General features: G+C 35.0%; 1 protein-coding gene across 1 annotated transcript in view; it reads right to left on the reverse strand.

Annotated features, from left to right (window-relative positions):
* The window catches only part of WDR49 (WD repeat domain 49), a 138,271-nt gene that overhangs the window by 27,631 nt on the left and 86,907 nt on the right, over positions 1-23,733 (reverse strand). The window contains exons 11-16 of the mRNA XM_012640190.1: positions 13,220-13,350; positions 9,898-9,996; positions 8,146-8,310; positions 6,038-6,225; positions 5,098-5,295; positions 2,091-2,257 (exon numbers count right to left, since the gene is read on the reverse strand). Coding sequence (XP_012495644.1) covers positions 2,091-2,257; positions 5,098-5,295; positions 6,038-6,225; positions 8,146-8,310; positions 9,898-9,996; positions 13,220-13,350 — 948 coding nt within the window. The remainder of the gene's footprint in view (positions 1-2,090; positions 2,258-5,097; positions 5,296-6,037; positions 6,226-8,145; positions 8,311-9,897; positions 9,997-13,219; positions 13,351-23,733) is intronic.

Below are 23,733 nucleotides of genomic sequence, written 5' to 3' on the forward strand. Positions count from 1 at the left end.
TTTCCCATCCCCCACTTCCCACACTCAACGAATGGGAAACTGTGATTTGTGAGCTAAATGGAAGAAGAAAAGACAGTTTTCTCCATAGTGTTTCACCTGTTCAACATAAAAGGTTACAGTGGCATTGAAGTGAAGCATGGTGTAAATTTTATAGAAGAATTATTGTCTTATCAGTTCTGAGTAAACCCGACTTCTTTCCTTACTTGGAATAGATAATAAGTCAAAAGTATCAAGGGGAGAAGGGCGAGGAGGGAGGAGGGGAGGGGTATATGCATACACAAAGAGTGCAATGCGCACCACTCAAACAATGGACATATTTGAAACTCGGACTTACAGAGCGAGGAGGGGCAAGGGCAACATACGTAACCTAAACATCTGTACCCCCATAATATGCTGAAATAAAAAAAAAATTAGAAAACATTTTAAAGGTAAAAAATATATATATGTATTTTTATTATTCTTTAAGTAGGTTCAAATACCTATCTTTATATGAATTCTGCATTATAATTGACTATTGGGAGGAGCACTTCTTTTTACAGATATTTAATAGTTTTTTACTAAGTAATAATTCATAAACTTTCAAGACAGAAAGCACCAGACCCAGATAGTTTCACTCGTGAATTCTACCAGACATTTAAGAAACAAATGATACCAGTTCTCTACAATCTGTTCCAGAATATAGAAGCAAGGAATACTTTGTAACTCATTCTATGAGGCCAAATCAGACAAAGATATTTCAAGAGAGGAAAACCACAGACCAATATCTCTCATAAACACAGATGAAAAGATCTGCAACAAAATATTAGCAAATTAAATCCAATAATGCATAAAAATACTAGTCAACTGATTATTCATAATTGCATTATGTATAATGTCAAAACTTGGAAGCAATCAAGATGTTCTTCAAAGGTGAATGGATAACAAATTGTGATACACCCATACAATGGAATATTATGAAGGAATAAAATGAAATGAGCTATCAATAAGTCATGGAAAAGCATAGAGGAATCTTACATACATATTACTAAGTGAAAGAAGCTAATCTGAAAAGGCCGCATACTGTGTGACTCCAACTATATGACATTATGGAATAAGCAAACTCTGAAGACAGTAAAAAGATTAGTAGTTACCTGTATTCAGGGAGAAGTAGGGACCAATGAATATGTGGAATACAGGCCATTTATAGAGCAGGCAAACTATTCTGTTATACTACAGAAATGGATGCATGATATTTTGCTTTTGTCAAGACCCATGGAACTGTACAGCACAAAGAGCAAATCTTATGTAAACTTAACTTTAGTTAAGAGTAAAGTACGAATATTGGTTCATCAATTATAACAAATGTACCATACTATGCAAGACACTGTATATGGGATGGGGGGTATATGGGAACTTATGCATTTTCTGTGCAATTTTTCTGTAAACCTAAAAAAAGTAGTATATGCACATGATAAAAAAAATCTCAATTGTATCAAAGAAAATACAATAAATAAAATCATCTTCTCAAAATAAAATAGGTGTTTAGTAGAGAAGGTGAGATTATGAAAGCACAGGTCAGCAAAAGTATAGGAAGCAAAAGAAAAAACTAAACTACCTGGCATTGGAGAGTAAGTGGAATATAAGCATGGGATCTAGAAGAGTGATGTGGAGAAAAGAAATGTCTGAACTACACAGACAGTCTAGAAGCCTTAAGGAGTGCGATGTCTAACATTCAAAGTTAAGCTCTTTGAACTATTGTCCTATAAATTCCTGTGCGCTTTATCAAAACCAGGAGTAAAATCTGACACACAGTCCGAGATAGACACATACATACATTGTTTTTGAGGAGAGGGGCTAATTTCCATAATTAGGTTTATGATGGAGTAGAAATAAAAGACTAGATGGGCACTGAATAGAAATCAAGAATTCAATGGAGGCAAGAAATAAGAATCAAATGTGGACCTGACAATATAAGCCACCCACACACACCTACCAATCGCAAAAATTTTGGAGAAATTTGAAACAATCATTGGACATTCTACAGACTACAATCTTATCTATGTCTTATCTAAACTCCGGATGACATCTGGGTATTGCTTAAAATTACTTACCTGTATATTGAGTCATTGTTGCTTTTCTTAAGTAGAAAATTTTCTGTTGGGTCTAAGCATAATTCTTCCTTAGAAAATAAAGGAATTTCCTCTTGAATCTTACTTTCCATTAAATTAGTATCTCTTTTAGGAAGAGAAAGACATTTTTCAATATGCCAATGTTTTGCCTGGAAAAAAATATATTAAATTATTATGAAATTTATCTTCTTCAAACATTTATGTGGGTCTACCATGTGCTAAATTACTAATTGAAGTCCTAGGGGCATACACAGAAAGATGAAAAGACACAATCCCTGTCCACAAGGAGCTTACAGACTTATAGGGGAGATGAGACAGATTTACGTAATTTTAATAAAGGTAGAAAATTAGGTGAGTAATAAGAATAAAACAATGATTCCCTGAACATATAATAATGAACTACGAAATTTTTTTTGCCATTCTCACTTTAAAATCCTGAATAGCAAGGTGTATATTTAATAAAAATAAAAGAAAGCTTCTGTTAAAGAATTGCCACAATTAATTTTGCCTATAATTACTCTCTTTGCATCTTCTTAAAGATGAGGTATGACCTGGTGCAGTTGCAGCTGTGATGGCCATGAAGGAGTACCCATGTCACTCCTCTCCCATCTCCAGCAGCCCAGCACAGAGAGTGAGGGTAGAGAGTGAGAGATTCTGCCTGGTAATCCAGGTAATTCTCCCTACTTAAGTCACTAAGGTACTACCACCATGAGTCTTCAAGGGTCACAGCATTACTGGGCTTGGAGCACTCTCACTGCTGCTATAGCTGCAGTGACCAAAGACTTAGATCATAACACTCACTTCCCTTTGAATATCTGGAAAGCCTTCTCAAGAAGAACAGGTACAAACAAGCAAAATTAGAATAACTAACTAACTCTTCAATGCCCAGACACTGATGAAAATCCACAAGCATCAAGAATATCCAGGAAAACATGACCACCAAACAAATTAAATTAGGTGCCTGTGACCGTTCCCAGAGTGATGAAGATATGTGACTTTTCAGACAAAAAGTTGAAAATAGCTGTTCTGAAGAAGCTCAGTGAACTTCAAGACAACACAGAGAAGGAATTCAGAAGCCTATCAGAGAAATTTAACAAGGAGAATGAAATCATTAAAAAAAATCAAGCAGAAATTCTGTAGCTAAAAAATTCAATTGAAAAACTGAATGATTCATCATAGTCTCTCAACAGCAGAATTGATCAAGTGGAAGAAAGATGTAGTGAGCTTGAAGACAATGCGTTTAAAAATACATGGTGGGAAAAACAAAAAAGTAAAAAGGATAAAAAATAATAAAGGATGTCTACAAAATCTAGAAAATAGTCTATAAAGGGAAAATCTAAGAATGTTTGGCCTTAAAGAGAAGGTAGAGAGAGAAAGAGGTTGGGATAAAAAGTTTATTCAAAGAAATAATAACAGAGAACTTTCCAAACCTAGAGAAAGATATGCATATTCAGGTAGAAGAAGGTCATAGAACACCAAGCAGATTTAACCTAAACAAGACTACCTCACGGCATTTATAATCAAGCTCCCAAAGGTCATGGCTAAAGAAAGGGTCCTAAGGGAAGCAACACGTGTGACCACAGAGCAATGTCAGCAATGCATGGGCTTTTCCAATGGCCAGAAGCTGGCTTCTGCCTTCTTTCCTGTCCAGATTGCCAGCTGTGTCCCACCCTGTCTCACCCATCTCATATCCACCCATATACCCAACTGAGTTCCCACTTAGCCTCTGTTTTTCCTAACTGGGAAAAGTCTAGCACTTGCCTTATTTATAGAGTAAAAAAGGCTGATACAACTCTGGAGTGTTATGTTGAGACTCTCACATTGCCCAACCAAATATGGGTCCCACCTCCCCAGACAATTTTCTGACAACACCCTCTATGTCTTAAGGGTTGTATAGAATTCTTTCAGCACAGGTTGACATCATCAATCTGACTTCACAAATACAGCAACAATAAACCTTGTCTTTCAACACTGAGAGAATTGTCATACTCTCCCAGCATTAGCTTGGCATCGGAGGCTCCTGAATAGAGTCAAGTCAGCTGGCCAAACAGAAATTGAGGCTTCCGTTTAAAATCACACCACCATGCTTAAATGGTACTTTTTAAAACCAATCAACTGTATTTTGTTCCCAAAAGCACAAAGAAAGCAAGAACAGAGTTCCCATAAAATGAAAATGAAAGTAAAAAAAAAAAAACAGAAAATGTGAGATAATATTTTCTTTTTTCCATGCCCACCACTTCCACTTCATTTCATAGACAGGGGTAAGTCAGAACTTGGTTTCATGGGACGAAGGGGTGAAAAGCATGAGCTCTGGAGTGAGCTAGTTTGGATTAAAAGCCAAACTACCACTTATTAGCTTCTGTGAGCTCAGGCAATGTATTCGAACTCTATGTGCCCCTGTTTCCTTATCTTTAAAATAGAAATAACGAGAGTTCCTCCCTCACGGGGTGGGCAATTGTAAAGATTAAAAGAGGTAATTCATGTAAAGATCTTAGAACAGGGACCCCAGATACACAGGAAAAACTCAGGAAATGTTAGCTATCATTATTTGACAGGAGTAAACCAGATGATGAATAAGTAGATTTTGTTTTTCTCTAAAATTTTCTACATTTGATTTTTACTTTGTTAATTAACAGTCATGATCACTGTTTATAACATGTTAATTTTATCCACATTAAATTTTTACTAAATTTTGAAACTGAAGAAATTATTTTATTTTACAGGAGAAATTTTTCTCAGAAATACTGGAATATTTTGAGCTGCACAGGGCCCCATCTTTCCATGTCTCTGGTGTCCTCTGCTTGATGGAACGGTCATGGTTAATGGTAAACAGGACAAGAGACGCCTGGAGCTACAGCTTCAGATATGTAAGTCGGTTTTTTCATGACTAATGAACATTAAACAGCTGATGAAATTTAAATGGAAATCAGCCCAAGTTCATACTAAATGTCAAGTAAACACTAGAATAATAAAGAAGCAATATTTCTACCTGGCCAAAGATCCAAATAGAAGCACTGCAGACATCAGTCACACAAATGCTGCAGTCTTCGGAGGAGGAGATGATCAGTAAACGGCCACTCAGCTCACACATCTCTAAGGAGCTTATGCGGTCCTCATGAGGTCGGAATGATCTTATCAGAGTTGGGGCCTGTGTGATTTTGTTCTTACTGGAATTAAGACAGTACTCCTGAATGAAAATATCCCAAAATAAATGATTACAGTGATGTAACACTTAGAAAAAAAGCTTGATTCGGAAATGAAAAAAATGTACATTTGGGAGCAATAATCTTTGATCCAAATACAAAAGAAAAGTTAACAACAGAGGTTAGAAACATGGTATTAACATTTTTAAAAAAGGTTTCTAGACTACCTGGGAAGTGGAAAGAAAGGAGGAGGGAGGGAATATGGAAAAAATTAAACAGTAAAGTTAGTTATTTGATAGAGCAGAACTTTACCACTATAAGTAGTCACATATTATACAATTTTATATTATTAGAAAATTGAGCATATAATCACTGATACATAAATCCTGAACTAACTGAGGATAGTAATGTTAGATGAAAGACTAGTGCTTTAGTATTTAAATTAGTTTTTTTACATTATTATTTCAAATAAGGTATATCCTAATTATTTATGTTCAGATGATGCTGCAGTTTCTTACTGCATCTTACTGACAATGTTGTATTTCTAAATTGAATGATTGACTTGATATTGCATTAACAAAAGTTTTCCATTATGGAGATAAATCTGTTTTTCCATATCAATTATTTAAAAGTCTCTGCTCAATACATATAAATGTTTTCTTTAAAATACTCAGACTGGACATTTCTTCCTTTATTTAGGAAACAGATGAGACCTGATTCACAGTTATCTGCAATGAAAGGCAATCAAAAGTAATAAAGGTGATGTAAAAATTTTTTTCAATTTACCTCTATATTCCAGATTTTCAACCATCCATCAATGTCTCCTGTGGTGAGGTATCGATTCATCTTATCAGTAGACATAATAATAGATCCAATCCCACTATGAGCCAAAAATTCAGCCAGAAGTTTCTTCTTAAATGTATCCCAGAATCTGACATAACCAGATCCTCCACATGATACCAGGTTAGCTCCTCCTAACAATGTGGGGAAAACCTAATTAGAAACCTCTAACAACAAATACCAGAGACAACTCTCTCAGTGGCTTGCCCTGTGGAAGGCATATGATGTTGGAGAAGTTAGTAGCCCTGAGATCCATTCCCAGCACCACTTCGATTCTCTCAAATATAAAATGGAGATGAACCCATAAAAACCTCATGAGTTTGTGTTGAGAATTAAATGAGATAGGATATTTAAATGTTCCATTACATTTAGTTCCCTTCCTTCATTCATTATTCTGGTGGTTTTTTTTGGGGGGGGAGGGTTAGTTAGAATTAATTTTTTTCTTCTAATAAACATATAAAATATTAATTTTAATACTATGACAATGCCCTGATAAATCCATCTTCCCTAATAAGCCTTTGGTCACATATGATAAAGAAAAAGTTCTCATGCAGAGATTTTGATGCATGTATGTAATGATAGCAGCATAGCTATTGATTTCTCTGCTTATTAGCATGCTTAGAATTCTATTCACAGACTTTTTAAAAATTTTTTCATGAAGAATTCATGTAAATCCTTATGGAACCCTTTTTTGGTTAACAGGCTTAGCATTAACCTTTTCACTTTCCATTTTTATATGCATTGTGGAAACACTTTACCTAAATTATTCTTCTGTGGCAAGGTTCCTAGTATTCGATAAATCTGTAAATGAGTTCCAATTTGCCTCACAAATGTACTGCCAATTAACAATCATATCTGTTTAAAGTAGAAGTAATGGCATGTAGCCGCTTCAGTGAAAACAATTTGGGAATACTGATAACATTAAGAAAAATTAGTATTGAAAATATGAGAGTAATTTCAGGATAATAGTTCATATTGTGAAGATAAGTAAGTTCTAGAAAATAGAAAGTTTTAGAATCTAACTGTTTCAAAGTCTATTCTAAATATCCCACAATGTTTTTTAAACTATGGGGATATACCTTTATTGATTTTTAATGATGGAAATTTTTATATGAAAATAATGCAGATTTTCTATTTGCAAATTAAATAGGGAAATGAACATAGAAAACAAGGCTAAGATATTTATTTATTTTTCAAATTATGACATATATGTCCAGATTCCTAATGTTAAGATAAAAACACTTTTAAAATATAATTTTTATTTTAGATGAAAATTCAAAAAATATGCATTATTCTCAAAAGCAGATTTTTATTTAAGAAGGTGGTAGTTGCATCAACACTGCAATGATCATTTCATTTATATAATATCAAATAACTATAGTAAATTATATGGTAGCACCAATGTTAACATACATCTCAATAGAAGATATGACTAGGACTCTGATTTATTTTAGAAAGTATGCACAGCTGGTAAAGCTACTCAGAGCACTACCAAAAAAAAAAAAAACAAAAAAAAAACCAATAATAATAGTAAGACAGAGAGCAGGCAGCTCTTGTCCTGGAGTCAGCAGTTGTTTCAAATTTGCTACCACTCCCAATCTCTAAGCTCCTCATTCTTTTCTTTCAGCCCATTTTGATACCGGACATCTGTACAGTCAGTCTCAGACTCCACTCTTCTGCTATCTGTGGACCTAAGATTTGACTCAGAAATAGGAGGCATATATCTTGCTTGCTGTGCCCCTACCATACTAAAACTTCTTTATGCCATGGCTGGAACCACAATTCAATTTTTGCTGTATCAAACAGTTTGTCAGAATTTTTCTCACCCTGATCTTGACACATGCAGCACTGGATAAATTAGTAGTGGGATGTAGTCTGGCCCTTGCTCCTGGACCCATCCTTCTCACCCCAACTTTCTTTGCCAATGCCCTCCCATGACCCACTATTGACTTGTTTAGCTACGTGCAAACTCTACAAGACCTAGATAGAAATAGATTGAACTTTCCTTTTTGTTCCCTTTTCAACTATATGCAAAACATAAATATGTATTTTACCTGTCGCCGCGATGTTTTTTCTTGATTTAAGGAAGAAAAGCCTCATAACAGCATTATTGCCCTCAGTGTCAATCTGAAAGGTGCAGACTCCCACGGTAGACTGGTCTGCCATAGGGTGGGTGGAGTGGCTTCTCCCAGCACAGGGAAGTTTTTCAGGTTCTGTATCTGTAATGGAAACAAAGCCAGGTGTCCTAAAAACATCTACTTTCAAACTGGTGCCTGTGGAAAACAACAGGCCCACCTCCATCACTGTCTCCAATGACTCCATCAAGTTTCACAATGCACTTCCAGTCAACATCCACCAAGCCTTCTTCTGCTATTCACTACCTCAACCTCAACTTGAAGAATTAATTTCATTTTGTTTTACATTTTCCATACACACTCTATTTTCTCTTGATATGAATTAATAGGGATTTCATGTTGTAGTCACTGCTAACATCTTAGAGATCCTAATACCTCTAAGACAAATGTGATTCTAATATCATGCCACTTTCAGTTTATTAATCATTAATATTAGTCTTACAAATATGGTAATAAACAAGAGATCTAATGACAATTTTTATATATTTAAATGATCATTTTTTAGCAATACTATTTGTTACTAAATTACCCTGGAGAGGACATGCCTAACAGTACTTCAATTATCTAATGCTATCATTTCTAGGGCACACTAATGAAAACGGGGAAATTCATCTTAGAATCTATGACTAATCTGTACATAGTTATAAAAAATCTATATACAAGTATCTCAAAAATTTTAAAGCAAGAAATCTATCTAAATGCCTTTCATGTCTTTTAGGAATTTGATCTTATTTGCTTTTCTCTCATTTATTTCTCTGTGTCTTCTGAAGTCCAGCATAGAGGAAGAGGCAGAATTCTACCCTCTCCATGGAAGGTTCGGATGAATCCTAATGGCTAATTCTTTGTATATAAAGCAGGTCAGAGTCTTATGTTTGCAGCCAAGTAACCCCTAAATCTCTTTAGTTGATTTTCTTACTCTTAATAAAGCACTGCCTCTGCTTTTTACAAAAAAACTGCATCTGATGACCAGTCTTTTCCGAAAGTTCAATTTAGCCTCCACGAGCTTATTCAATTGAGACAACAGAACCTCAATGGGCCATGAGGAATGACATATTCATTACCCAAATAAATTAGTCTAAGAAAAAACCTTTAGTATCTAAGGAAACTAAAATAAAATGTGAAAGGCAACTGTCAAGACATTTTGTTTAAGTATAAAATATTCATGTGCTCTACTAAACTCCCATAAAATACAATATACTCCCATCTAATGCTCCTCACAGGTTTCTAAAGCAAGACATAATTTAAGATTTACAGGTGGCATAATATTTAATACAAGCTCTAGATTGAGTCTGAACAGTCTATAAAATGAACACAAGTTCCCATTTTCTTACCAAGGGGTACCCAAGGTTCACTCAAAGGCAATTTGGCAAGATTTATTGGAAAAAAACAAAACTAGATACAAATGAGAGTCCTGCTCCCTGCTGTTAATAATTCAGAAATGCTGATGTAGCATAAAGAGAGGAAACAGCATGCCATGGAGAATTTGCTAAGCCAAGTAAATCTCAAGGCTCTCTTTAGTCCCTTTGACAAGACAATGATATCCCTAATCCTTTGTGCTTATAGCCAATCGTCTATAATTTAGAAGCATGCTGCATCAGGCATATGCATAAACAGCCAGGCCTATTGTGGTTTGACTAAGCCACATTATTTTAGTTTCAGACTTGCTTTTACCTGACTTTGATTTTAGCAGCCTCTGGTAATCAGGGTGAAGGACATGGTGAGCATTCTCTGTGCTATTGTTCCACAGCACAATTTCTCCATCATAACTCCCTACACAAGCCAGAATAGAAAATATAAATCACCAGAAGGTTAAGATAGAAAATCTATGCAATAGCAATTAGAAGTCATTATCAATGTATCTTATACAGAATCTGGCACTTAGTAGGCACTCTATATTTTTAGAAACATAAATAATAACTAATATCTTTATTAACTTTAGAGCTTACAATCATCACAGCATGACCTGTGCAGTAGGTATATAGAAATTACTATTATCTCCTTTTATTTTATAGTTGTAAGTATTCAGAATAAGGGTTTTGCAGTTAAACAACTTGAGTTTGAGTCCTGGTTCTGCCACTTATTAGGTGTGTAACCTTGGGCATGTTATTTAACTCTACTTGATGCCACAATTTTCTCATCTATTATACAGGGTTAATAATTATGTTTATTTCATAAGGTTGTTCCAAAGAATAAAAAGTACCTAGAATAGTGTCAAGCATATTTTAAGCACCGAAAAAATGTTAAATTATTATTATACATTTTTATTATTGTGTAAGGGCAAGCAAATCAAGTCCTTCTGGGTTCTGTTCCCCACATCCTTTGGTGGGGGAAGTGTATGCATGTGCACGCATGTGTCTTCTCTTCTTTCCTTCCCTTTTATATTGTTTATTGAATATTGCTTTCTCCAATCCTAAAATGTTTCGTACAGAAAGTCTTTTGGTAGTACTCTTCACAGATAACAGAGAAAAGCCCAAAGAGTGAGGCTAAGTCTGACCAAACTTGTACTGAAGAGGAGCAAGGCAGCAATACCTAGACCACTGCTCTCAGTGGCTCAGTGGGGACAGCTCCCTACTGAGTTTCAATGGCAAGTGAACATCAGACGAGAAGAGATGAGTTTGGATGTATTAATACAAATGGCGACTTTCTTGTGATTTGGGGAGAGGAAAGAGAAATACATACTAAACTCTGTATTGTCCTGGAAAGAGCAACCTGTGTAACTCACAAATTGGCAAAGGGAGATGGAGTTCGCCTGTCCATGGGAGTATCCATCTTCTTCTCTATGATTTTGAAATGCTTTACTTACAAAATGCTAGATAAAACATTTTCACATAGTACGGATGAGATCAGAATCAATGAAAAGATTCTCTATCCACCAATAAAATAGTATTTTATGACATTTTCACAGTAACAACTACACAACTTTATAGTTCATTCTCTCCATCACATTTCGATGTGATCCTCCCTGCATGGGTGGAATTTCAGTGTTTGTAAAGCAAATTCAGCTACAGATTTGGCCCTACCAGGGAGTGATCAGGTGAGTCCTGAAAACAGTGGAGCTACAAATGTAAATAGATCAGTAAGCCTCATATTGTAACACTTCATAGATCTCCTGGCTCTTTTCCTATAAGTTTTCATTCTTCTTAATTGATGACATTTTTGGTTCCATAAAAAAAAATGTAGGCTGTCAAAATATGGACTTGAAAATTTCATGGTGTAATCTGTCTCTATAAATTGTTTTCTTTGGCCAGAAATAATACAACAATTTTTATACTCTTTAGTATGTCATATCAAAGCATGCCTACGGATCATTTTAAGAGCTTGGATTTGGTGACACTTCGTGAGGACAGTCTCTAACCAAGATTATTGAGTCTAAATTATGCCAAAGGATTCATATGTTTCTATTATGAAACATCTAAGTGACATCAAGGTGTGATTCACACCCAATAGCCCTAATGCCACTCCTGGAAAATGGACAATAAAAATAAAAGATAATATTTATTGATGAGTTTATTATGTGCTGAACACTATGTTAAACATTTGCATGGATAATCTGTACTATAAATCAAAATATAGATATATTATAATATTATTAAACAGAGAAAACTGTGATTTAGAGTTTAAATAACTTATTCAATATTATGCTGCAGCGAGTGGTAGAACCGGGATGTGAAGCCATAAAGCCAGGCATAGGATGGTCATAACCACTAAAGTATTGCCTTATAAATATGACCAAAAGGAGCAAGAACTGCTTTTTAAAGAAACATATTCACTTTCAGGGGCAAAAATTAAGACAGCAAAGAGACAACCTAAAAAATGGGAAAATAAAGTTTCAAACTATGCTTCTGATAAAGGGGTAATATCCAAAATATATAAGAAACTCAAACAACTCAACAACAAAAAGACCAAATAACTTGATTTTTAAATGGGCAAAGATATGAATAGACATTGCTCAAAAAAAGACATACAAAATGGTTAACAAGTACATGAAAAAATGCTCAGCATCCCTAGGAAATGCAAATGTAAACTACAATGAGATATAACTTTACTCCAGTCAGAATAGCTACTATCAAAAAATCGAAAGATAACAAGTGTTGGTGAGGATGTGGAGAAAAGTGAGCACTTACTTATATATGGCTGCTGGGAATGTAAATTAGCATAGACTTTATGGGAAATAGTATCAAGGAATTAAAAATAGCACTACTATATGATCCAGCAATCCCACTACTAGGTATATAGCCAAAGGAAATGAAATCAGTATGCTGAAGAAATATATATCCTCCTATGTTTATTATAGCATAATTCACAATAGCCAAGACATTTATAATCAACTAAATGTCCATCAATGGGTAAATGGATAAAGAAAATGTGGTATATATACACAATGGAATTCTATTTAGCCATAAAAAAGAATGAAATCCTGTCATTTGCAGCAACATAGATAAACCTGGAGGGCATTATGTTAAGTGAAATAAGCTAGAGATAGAAAGACAAATACCTCATGATCTCACTCATTTTTGGAATCTAAAAAGTTATTATCATACAAGTAGAAATTAAAATAGTGATTACCAGAGGACTGGAGTGGAGGAGGAGATAAGGGGTAGTGATGAGAGATTGATGAGCAGATACAAAGCTACAGTTAAATAGGAGGAATAAGTCCTAGTGTTCTATTGTACAGTAGGATAACTAGAGGTAACAATAATGTATTGCATATTTCAAAATAGCTAGAAGAGAGATTTTTGAGTGTATTCCTCACTAAGAAATTATACATGTTTATGGTGATGAATATGCTAATTACTTTGATTTGATTGTTACACAATTTATACATGTACTAAAACATCATGTTGTACCCCATAAATATGTACAACTGTTATCATAAATTAAAAAAAAAAAGAAATCTATTTACTTTGCAGTTGAGAAAAGGCCTTTCTAAAAGTGAGTGAGCCAAAACAAACCAAACTGTCACCAATAGTTGTCAAGCAAAGGTTCAATTCACCTGTAGCAAGAGTTTGTGGAGGTAAAAATGCAGCACACAAGATGTCATCATGGTGCTGTACTCCTCCTTTCCATTCTTCAGACTGGATGAAAAATTGATTGAAGTTCTGGGGTCGAAACACAGTAATAGCCCTAGTAAAATGGATATAGAATTCAGCTGTGGATCTAAAATTGATATAGATTTTGAGTAGCCATTATCCACTTAGGTGGTATGATTCAAGAGGCCTAAAAGACTATGCTGCTCAAATTTTTATCCCCATTTATCATCCACTATACTGAGCTTCCCACACTAAATTTTCTTTTGGATTCTCTAATTGAATTTTCTGGTAGATTATAAATATTTAACATCATGAGGTTGATTATTCTTTCCCAACTATTAATATCAAGCACATAGCCATTTATCAGATTAGTTTTCTATCATCAAGAGCCTAAAGCAATGTTTCCCCACATACGTACAATGAAACCACTAACAGTTTTGCAGCAATAACAATTAAAAGGGGGGTGGAGCTATGAACAAATAATGTTTGGTAGTTTAAATAAAATCAATAAAATTTCTTTCATCAAAGCTTCTCATTTAGCATGTTAACATTCATTGTGGAATTTCCCAGACTACATTGACCACAGAGTCCATTCTCTTAGAGTCCACAGCATCTTGAAGAACTGCTATATGTGGAATACATTTGGAAAATGCCATTCCAGATAAATGGGACATAAGACAGATACATTTTGAACAGAAAGAAAGAATAATATTAGAGAAGTCAGTATCTTAAAGCTCTACTAATGAATTTGAGGACAGGCCAGGATGAGCAAAGAATGAAATGCTTCGTGCCTGATGAGGAAGGGAGGAGTATAAAAATTAAATTGTGGGGACACCATTATTACCTTGTTTCCACTTCATGATTTGAACTCTGGCTACCAGCCTATGCTAAGCCTCTCCTTCCATCTACAGCATCCACATCTCAAATGAGCATTTGCAACCATAGGCTAGGTGTCTTCACCCTTATTCTCTCTTCACTTTCCTATTCTCACCGCTTTAAAAGTGTTCTAATTATCCTACCAGTGCTTGCTACCTCATGGTTGAACAATTATAACAGCCTCCTAACTAATTTCACTGCTTCTAGTCTACCCACGTCTGGTACATTCTTCATCCTGCTACTAGATGATCCATTCTCTTCTGGAATTCTTCCATTTATTCTACAAGCATTTTTTGTTTTCTGTGAAGAAGTCCCTGTTCATGATGCCTCAGAACATAGAGCCATGAGCATAAAATGACTAAAATGCAAGGTAAAATAGGGTAAGTGCTAATGAAGCACTTATCAACTGCCATGAAAGCCCAGAGTAGAAATCACAGAAAGCTGAGTTGAGGGCTGAAATTTTAACTGGACCATAAAAGAAAGGTAAGCTTGGATGATGAAAGCACTCTAGGTCAGGAAGGAAGGAAACAGCATGATAAAAGATAAGGCTAATGCCCAAACATTCACCATCAATTGCCAGGGACTTCAACATCCCCGTGACAAAATTGGACAGATCATCCAAGCAGAAAATAAATAAAGAAACATTGGACGTAAATGGGACTCCAGAACAAATGGGCCTAACAGACATTTACAGAACATTTTACCCAAAAAATACTGAATGTACAATCTTCTCATTGGCACATGGAACATTCTCTAAGACTGATCATATTTTAAGCCACAAATCATGGCTCAAAAGATACAAAAAAAAATTAAAATCATACCATATATCTTCTCAGATCATAGTGGAATAAAACTAGAAATCAACAGAAACACTCAATTTTACACAAAGTCATGGAAATTAAACAACCTGTTGCTGAACTATTATTGGATCAATGATGAAATTAAGATGAAAATGAAAAGATTCCTTGAACTGAATGACAAAGGGGACACAAACTATCAAAACCTACAAGATTCAGCAAAAGCAGTCCTAAGGAGAAAATTCATACCCTTAATTGCCTATAAAGAAAAGATAGAAAGATCACAAATTAAAAATCTAATGACATATTCAAGGGACTAGAAAATGAAGAGCAAACCAAAGCCAAAGCCAGCAGAAGAAAAGACATAACTAAGATCAAAGTAGAACTAAATGAAATTGAAAACAATAAAATAATACAGGAGACCAATGAAACAAAAAGTTGATTCTTTGAAACAATAAACAAATTTGATAGCTCTCTTGCTAGATTAACCAGGAATAGAAGAGAAAGGATCCTAATAAGCTCAATCAGAAATGAAAAAGGAGATATTACAACTGATACCACAGAAATACAAAATGTCATCTGTAAATACTATGAAAATCTCTATGCACATAAACTCAAAAACATAGAGGAAATGGACAAATTCTTAGAAACACACAGCTTCCCTAGGCTCAATGAGGAAGAAATAGAACTCCTGAATAGACCAATAACAAGCAACAAGATTAAAGCAGAAATAAAAAATCTTCCAACAAAAATAAAGCCCCCAGACCAGATGGATTCACAGCTGAATTTTACCAGACCTACAAAAAAGAGTTGGTACCCATAGTGCAGAAATTATTCCGTAACATCAAGAAGGAGGGAATCCTTCCCAACTCATTCTAAAAACCGAGTATCACCTTGATACCAAAGCCAGGAAAGGACACAACAAAAAAAGAAGACTACAGACCAATAACCCTTATGAATATAGATGCAAAAATCCTCAATAAAATACTAGCAAACTGAATTCAACAGGACATCGAAAAAATAAATAAATAATTTACTGTGACCAAGTGGTCTTCATCCCAGGGATGCAAGGATGGTTTAACATACGTAAATTGATAAGTGTGATTCATTCATCACATAAACAGAAGCAAAAACAAAGGTCATGTGATCATCTCAATAGAGGCAGAAAAAGAATTTCAACACACTTTCATGATAAAAACCCTCAACAAAGTAGTCATAGAAGAAACATATCTCAAAATTACAAAGGCAATATATGGCAAACCCACAGCCAACATCATACTGAATGGGGAAAAGCTGAAAACATTCCCACTAAGAACTGGAATAAGACAAGGATGCCCATTGTCACCACTTCTAGTAAACATAGTGGGGAAAGTCCCAGTCAGGGCAAGTGAGCAAGAAAAGAAAATTAAGGGAATCCAAATCAGGAAAGAGAAGGTCAAACTATTGCTTTTTGCTGATGATATGATCTTATATTTAGAAAGCCCCAAAGATTATAACAAGAAATTCCTAGAATTGATAAATAAATTCAGCAAAGTCTTAGGGCACAATTTACACAAATCAGTAACATTCCTATACACCAATAACAGTCAAGCTCAGAATCAAATCAAAGACTCAATACCATTCACGATAGCTACAAAGAAAGTAAAGTACCAGGCCGGGCGCGGTGGCTCACGCCTGTAATCCTAGCTCACTGGGAGGCCGAGGCGGGCGGATTGTTTGAGTTCAGGAGTTCGAGACCAGCCTGAGCAAGAGCGAGACCCCGTCTCTACTAAAAATAAAAAGAAATTAATTGGACAACTAAAAATATATAGAAAAAATTAGCTGGGCATGGTGGTGCATGCCTGTAGTCCCAGCTACTTGGGAGGCTGAGGCAGGAGGATCGCTTGAGCCCAGGAGTCTGAGGTTGCTGTGAGCTAGGATGACGCCACAGCACTCTAGCCAGGGCGACAGAGTGAGATTCTGTCTCAAAAAAAAAAAAAAAGAAAAAGAAAGTAAAGTACCTAGGAATATACTTAAGCAAGAGGTGAGAGATCTCTACAAAGAGAACAAAGAAACAGTGAGGAAAGAAATCACAGATACAAATAAATGGAAAAACATATCATGCAAATGGATTGGTAGTATCAACATTGGTAAAGTGTCCATACTACCCAAAATGATTTACAGATTCAATGCAATCCCCATTAAAATACCAGTGTCATATTTCACAGACATAGAAAAGTAATTCTACACTTCATTTGAAACCAGAAAAGAATCCAAATAGCCAAAGCAATCTTAAGCAAAAGGAATAAATTTGGAGGCATCATTTATTACCAGACTTCAAACTATACTACAAGCCTATAGTAACCAAAACAGCATGGTATTGGAACAAATATAGAGACATAGACCAATGGAACAGAACAGAGAACCCAGATATAAAACCATCCACATACAGCCAACTGATCTTTGACAAAGCAGACAGTTATATACACTGGGGAAAATAATCCCTATTCAATAAATGGTGCTGGGAAAATTGCATAACCACATGCAGAAGAATGAAATAGGATCCACATCTCTCACCAGTCACAAAAATTAATTCGAAATGGATAAAAGACTTAAATTTAAGGCATAAAACCATAAGAATACTAGAAGAAAATGTTGGAAAAACTATTCTAGATATCAGCCTAGGCAAAGAATTTATGAAGAAGACCCCAATAGCAATCATAGCAACAACAAAAATAAATAAATGGGACTTGATTACATTAAAAAGCTCCTGCACAGCCAAGGAAAAAATCAACAGAACAAATAGACAACCTACAGAATGGGAGAAAATGTTTACAAGCTATACATCCAATAAAGGACTAGTAACCAGAATCTACAAAGAACTCAAAAATATTAGTAACAAAAGTCAAACAACTCCATCAAAAAGTGGGCAAAAGACATGAACAGAGCTTTTCAAAGGAAGATAGACAAATGACCAATAAACATAGGAAGAAATGCTCAATGTCACTAATCATCAGGTAAATGCTAATTAAAACCATAATGAGATATCACCTTACTCCTGTCAGAATGGCTATTCCTAAAAAGCCAAAGAATGATAGATGCTGACATGAATGCAGAGAGAAAGGAATGCTTCTACATTGTTGGTGGGACTGTAAGTTAGTACAACTTCTATGGAAAACATAGAAGAGATGGAAGAGATACATCAAAGAACTAACAGTAGGCCTACCATTTGATCCAGCAATACCTCTACTGAGAATTTACCCAAAGGAAAAGAAGTTATTTTATTAAAATGACACCGGCACTTGAATGTTTATTGCAGCACAATTCACAATTGCAAAGATGCAGAATCAACTCCTGTACCCATCAATTCATGTGTAGATTAACAAAATGTGGTATATGTACATCATGGAATACTACTCAGCCATGAGTAAGGGGGACTTAATGCCTTTTGCAACAATTTGGATGGAACTGGAGACCATTATCTGAAGCAAAATATCTAAAGAATGAAAAAACGAACACCACATGTACTCACTACTAAATTGGAACTAACCAATGAGCACACATGTGCATAGAGGGAAGTAAATCTCAATGGATATCAAGCAGAGGGAATGGGAGTGGAGAGGATGGACAAAAACATACCTAATAGGTACAATGAACACTATCTGGGTGGCAGGCACATTTATAACCATGACTCAAGCATTAGAAAAGTGATCCTTGGGCCAGGTACGGTGCTCAAGCCTGTAATACAAGCACTCTGGGAAGCCAAAGCAGGAGGATCAGTTGAGGTCAGGAGATCAGGATCACCCTGAGCAAGAGTGAGACGCTGTCTCTATTAAAATTAGAAAAAAATAGGTGTGTGTGATGGCACCTGCCTGTAGTCCCAGCCTCTCAGGAGGCTGAGGCAAGAGGATTGCTTGAGCCCAGGAGTTCCAGATTGCAGTGACCTCTGATGATGCCACTGCACTTTAGCTCAGGGAACAGAGTGAGACTCTGTCTCAAAAAAAAAAAAAAAAGATCCATGTAACCAAAAATATTTGGACCCCCATAATACTTTGAAATAAAAAAATAAATAAAAACATTTACCAGTTTTCCGTTTCCTACATTATAAAATTCAAATATGTGGGCCTGCTTTTTAAGACCCAATAATATATAATGCACTTTTTTTTATTTCAGAATATTACAAGGGTACAAATGTTTAGGTTACATATATTGCCTTTGCCCCACCTGAGTCAGAGCTACAAGCGTGTCCATCCCCAGACGGTGCGCACAGCATCCATTACGTGTAAATACACCCATCCCCTCTGCTCCCTCCCACCTGCCTGACACTCAATGAATGTTACCATTATATGTGCACATGATCTAATGCATTTTTAAAATAACCATTTATTTCTATTCTTCAATATTTGCTTTTCAAAGTTATATGTGAATGTATGACTAAAATACTACAGGGCACTCAAAGCCACACTGTAAATATAGTACACCTTAGGTGTTAATTCTACCCCCAAAACATGAGGTAAATATTTTTCTATTAAAATAAAGATAGATAAATGAATGTAATAGAATGTAAAGTTTGCTTGAGTTTTCGAAATAGAATACAAGGTTTCAAATCAATTTCTTGCTTGGAACAGCTGTTTTGAACTGTTTAAAGGTATTCAAGGGTTACATTTCTGAAGCATGCCTTCTTATCCAACCGGAACAATATTCTTATTGTTCTCTCTGCACCCCTTACTTTTCTAGCTGCTTTGTTTTCACTCCTAGTATGGTTTTCCATACCTCTGTGGATTTCCTTTCACATGCAGATCAACATCTACCTATCGACATGCCTATCCTATTCTCTAGAGCTCATCTTATTCTGGTAGGCTTCCTTAATGACTAGGATGGAAAGAAATAGTGCCCTCTTCTGACCTCTTATATCTTTCAACTTTTACTGATAACATTTAACGTTATATAGTTTCAGCTCCTCGGCTACATTGTAAATTCTTAGAAACCAGGGATTGTCTTATTCTGTAGCCTCACAGTAGCAAGCATAGTGATTTACACATATTAAGTGTTGAATAAATAACCTGTCGAATGAAGGAAAAATTCTCTGCTTAAATGTCACTTCCTCAGGTAAGCCTTCCTTGACCACTCTATCTCGAGACTCTCCTGTGAGTCTCTCACCCCTCACCCTACTTCATTTTTCTTCATAACACTTAATAATTGCATGACATTGGGTTCTATACTTACTTGTTTATGTCTCTCCTATCATAAAATAAGCTCTAGGAAAGCAAGGACTTTGTTTTTTTCCTTTTGCATCAGCAATGCTTAGAATAACACCTAGCACATCATAATAAGCATTTAATAAATATTTGTTGAATCAATGTATGAATTATTCTATTTTTAAAATGATCAATAATATTATATTAATACTATTTTAATAATATTAGTGAAGATTCACAAGATAACATAAATTAGGTAATTTGGATCTTTGAAATTGCTGTATAATCTCATAATAGTTTTACTTGACTACATGCTTAATTTTTTCTTTACCTGCTGGTAAGTTTGGTTGAAGAGATCACCCTTTGGTGATGGAGAGTGTGGGTGGGAATGGGAAGGAAGAAGTCAATCCTATATCTTTTCTATTATATCTCAGCCAAAATTCAGTGTCAAATGCATTTTGCCAAGATAGTGATATTAAATAGATATACTAGATACATGCAGAGAATACCACCAAAAGGGACAAAATTATTTTTATAAGATGGTATAACAAGTAGCCCTTCTGATATTTGACCTTCTGTGTCAAAATGTCAAAAAGCTAATTAGCTGCCACCTTGCTCTTAAAACCTAACCTGAAACTTTCATTTGAAATGACAGTTGTCCTTAAAATAACTTAAGAATCTACACTGTAGTTCTTACTTTTTCCATTTCAAGGTAACTGTTTTTAAGTTTGTACTTTTGCCAAGAGTAAAATTAAAGTTCAGAATGAGCCAATTTTAAGGCCATTTTCGAAGTCCAAGAGACTTTTTCTTTCCAACATCAAATGAGTTTACTAGCTCCATTCCACACTGCACATCTGAAATCCCAAGAGTACTGCTACTGAGTGATTGTGTCATCTTGTGAAAATGAATCACATCTCTAATTCAGAACCTAGATATGATGACCAATTCTGTGAGAACAAAATTAGTTTACCTGTCAAGGGCAAAGAAATGCAAAAAGAAAAAAAAGAATTAAAACCATCCTTTTTTCTAGAATGAAAGAGCTAGAAAAATCACTTTTTGACCACAATTTATCATGTTGAAATTGTTAGGGAGAGAACACAAAACACAATCAACTGCATGTTCCCTCAGGGATTGATTGTTCACGTTGTTAGTCCAATTACAGTAAGTGCTCTTAATACCTGCCCTTCAATTCATTGCTTTTTTGTCTTAAAAGGAGTATCTCAAAGGCAGAGAATTAGTTCAACATATATCAGTTCATTTTGGTTCTTTTTCCTATTTACCTAAATTTCTGGAGTCCAATTTTGAACACTGAAATAATCACAAAATTAACTTTAAAGATTATTTGTGAATTTCAAACAAACCTTGCCCCTCCTTAACTTCAACATAGTTATCTAGAATAAGTCACAACTTTGGAAATATTTATTTTGATTCTTATCCTAATAATAGAAAACAGTTGAGTCAAATAGGGTTATAGTTCCTTAGTAAGGAAATTATTAAGAATTTAATATCTTGTGATAGATATCTTGAGTAACTTCAAATCCTTAATCTCATTTCACTTAAAAATTGATTTAAAAATCAAATTTTATCAACAGCTATTGAAATATTGAGCACCTACTGTTTATAGTGTTCTGTGAAGGATGCTGCTATCAATAAAATTTTCAGAATTATTTCAAATTATATGATAGCTTCTATTTTTTAGTATATGTATACATCTAGATGCTTTAAGGAGATAAAATCTTCATAAACAAAGGTTTTTCACAAAACAACCCAATAAGTATGTAGGGTGATGGATGTATTAATTAGCTTGATTTAATCATATCATTTTACAATATATACAGATATCAAAACATTACCTTGTATATTGTAAACATATACAATTTTTATTTGTCAATTATACCCTGATAAAGCTAGGGAAAAAGGTACAGATTTCTACTCTACAAAAAAAAAAGAAAAAGTGGGGGAAATTAAGAGCTTATATTTTAGGGAGTTGTAAGTATAGAATCACAGAATTTTGGGACTTGATAAAATCTTAAACTATTAAGAATACTCAATTTTACTAGAACTACACATATTACATGTTTACTTTGAACAAATGCAAAGCTAACTGATTATGTATTCATTTAATTTTGCCAGTGCAAATATGGCCGAGAATTCAACCAGGTATTTTTGAATTGACCCTATGTCAATTCACAACTTTGTCTCCAAGTACGTTTCCCTTAAAACGATAAGAAACATTTCTAAGAGTTCTGAAATTGAGGCTCTCTTTTCCTAACAGAAAAATTCTCTAGATATGAATGACCATATTTCTAAGTATGAATTCCTAAATATGTATTCCAACATGGGCTCTCTAATTTATTTTGCTTAGGACCAAACGATGGTGCTTACCATTTCCCACCGTGTGTGTGTTGACTTGCCAAATAAGATGTGATTCCCTTGACAGTAGGAATCATGATTTTTCACATTCTGTCTACCATAGTTCCTGACTCAGTGCTTTCAACCTTGGTATAGTTTTAAAATATTTGTGGGAAGGGAAGGGGAAAAAATACAATAAGCTAAATCTTTGGGTTGTTAACGCGTGTTTGTGTGTACGTGTGTGTGTGCTTATTTATATGTACAAAACTGATTTATAAGCTTTAACTGAAATGACCAACCTACTCAATTAATTATTTGTTTAAAAAATATAATTACTTTCTCATGATTTTATGACTCCATTTGCACCCAGTCCACAAGGCAATGGTGAAAAGAGCATAGACTTTGGCATAGAATTCTAACTCAGCCGCCTGCTAGCTTTATAACCTTGGCCAAACTACCCAACCTCTCCAAGCCTCAGTATCCTGCCTTGTAAAGAAGCGTTGATGATGCTTAGACTTCTTAGACATTGTGAAGAAAGAATGGACTTTACTATCTATGCTTCTTGCCTCTTACTAGGGATGTGACCACAGGTAATTAATCTCCCTAATCTTCAGTTTCTCTGTCTATCCTACAAACATTATTAAATCATTCAGCATATACCACTGAGCATCTAATAAGCTTATATATATGCCTCATATATATACACATACACACACATATACATATACTCATATGCATACCTATGTTAAATAAAATGCAAGGAACTAGAGAGGGCACAGTCAAAAGGGGGACCTACTTCCATCCTGTGAGTTAAGAGAAATGTCCTAGTGGAGAGGATACCTGAAAGAGCCCTAAATGAGGAATAAATGTAAGCCATATGAAAAAAAACTGGAGAGGGGTTTCTAGGTAAGGGGAGAGAATAAAGTCATCAGGGTGTAAAAGGGTATAGTTTGTTTGGGAACATACTGACAACAGGCTGCTATGTGATAAAATTTAGAACATACACAAAAATGGGTGAAAATGAAACTAGAGAATAAATAGATCCCGGCCAGAGGGAGTTCAGATTTATTTTGTAGACACTCTGACAGGTTTTAAATAAGGAGGTAGCATAGAATTCACTGTAGAAAGAAATCATTGTAGCTAAAGTGTATAGAATCTATTTAAGGGGTGACAAGTGGGCATTACTAGAAGAAAGTACAAATTAGAAGACCGCGGCATTCATTCAAATAGAAACGATGCTCTGAACAATGTGGCTGTGGTACTTATGGGAGCAGG

The sequence above is a fragment of the Propithecus coquereli genome, unplaced genomic scaffold, assembly GCF_000956105.1.
Source record: "Propithecus coquereli isolate 6110/MARCELLA unplaced genomic scaffold, Pcoq_1.0 Scaffold15, whole genome shotgun sequence".
Taxonomy (NCBI): domain Eukaryota; kingdom Metazoa; phylum Chordata; class Mammalia; order Primates; family Indriidae; genus Propithecus; species Propithecus coquereli.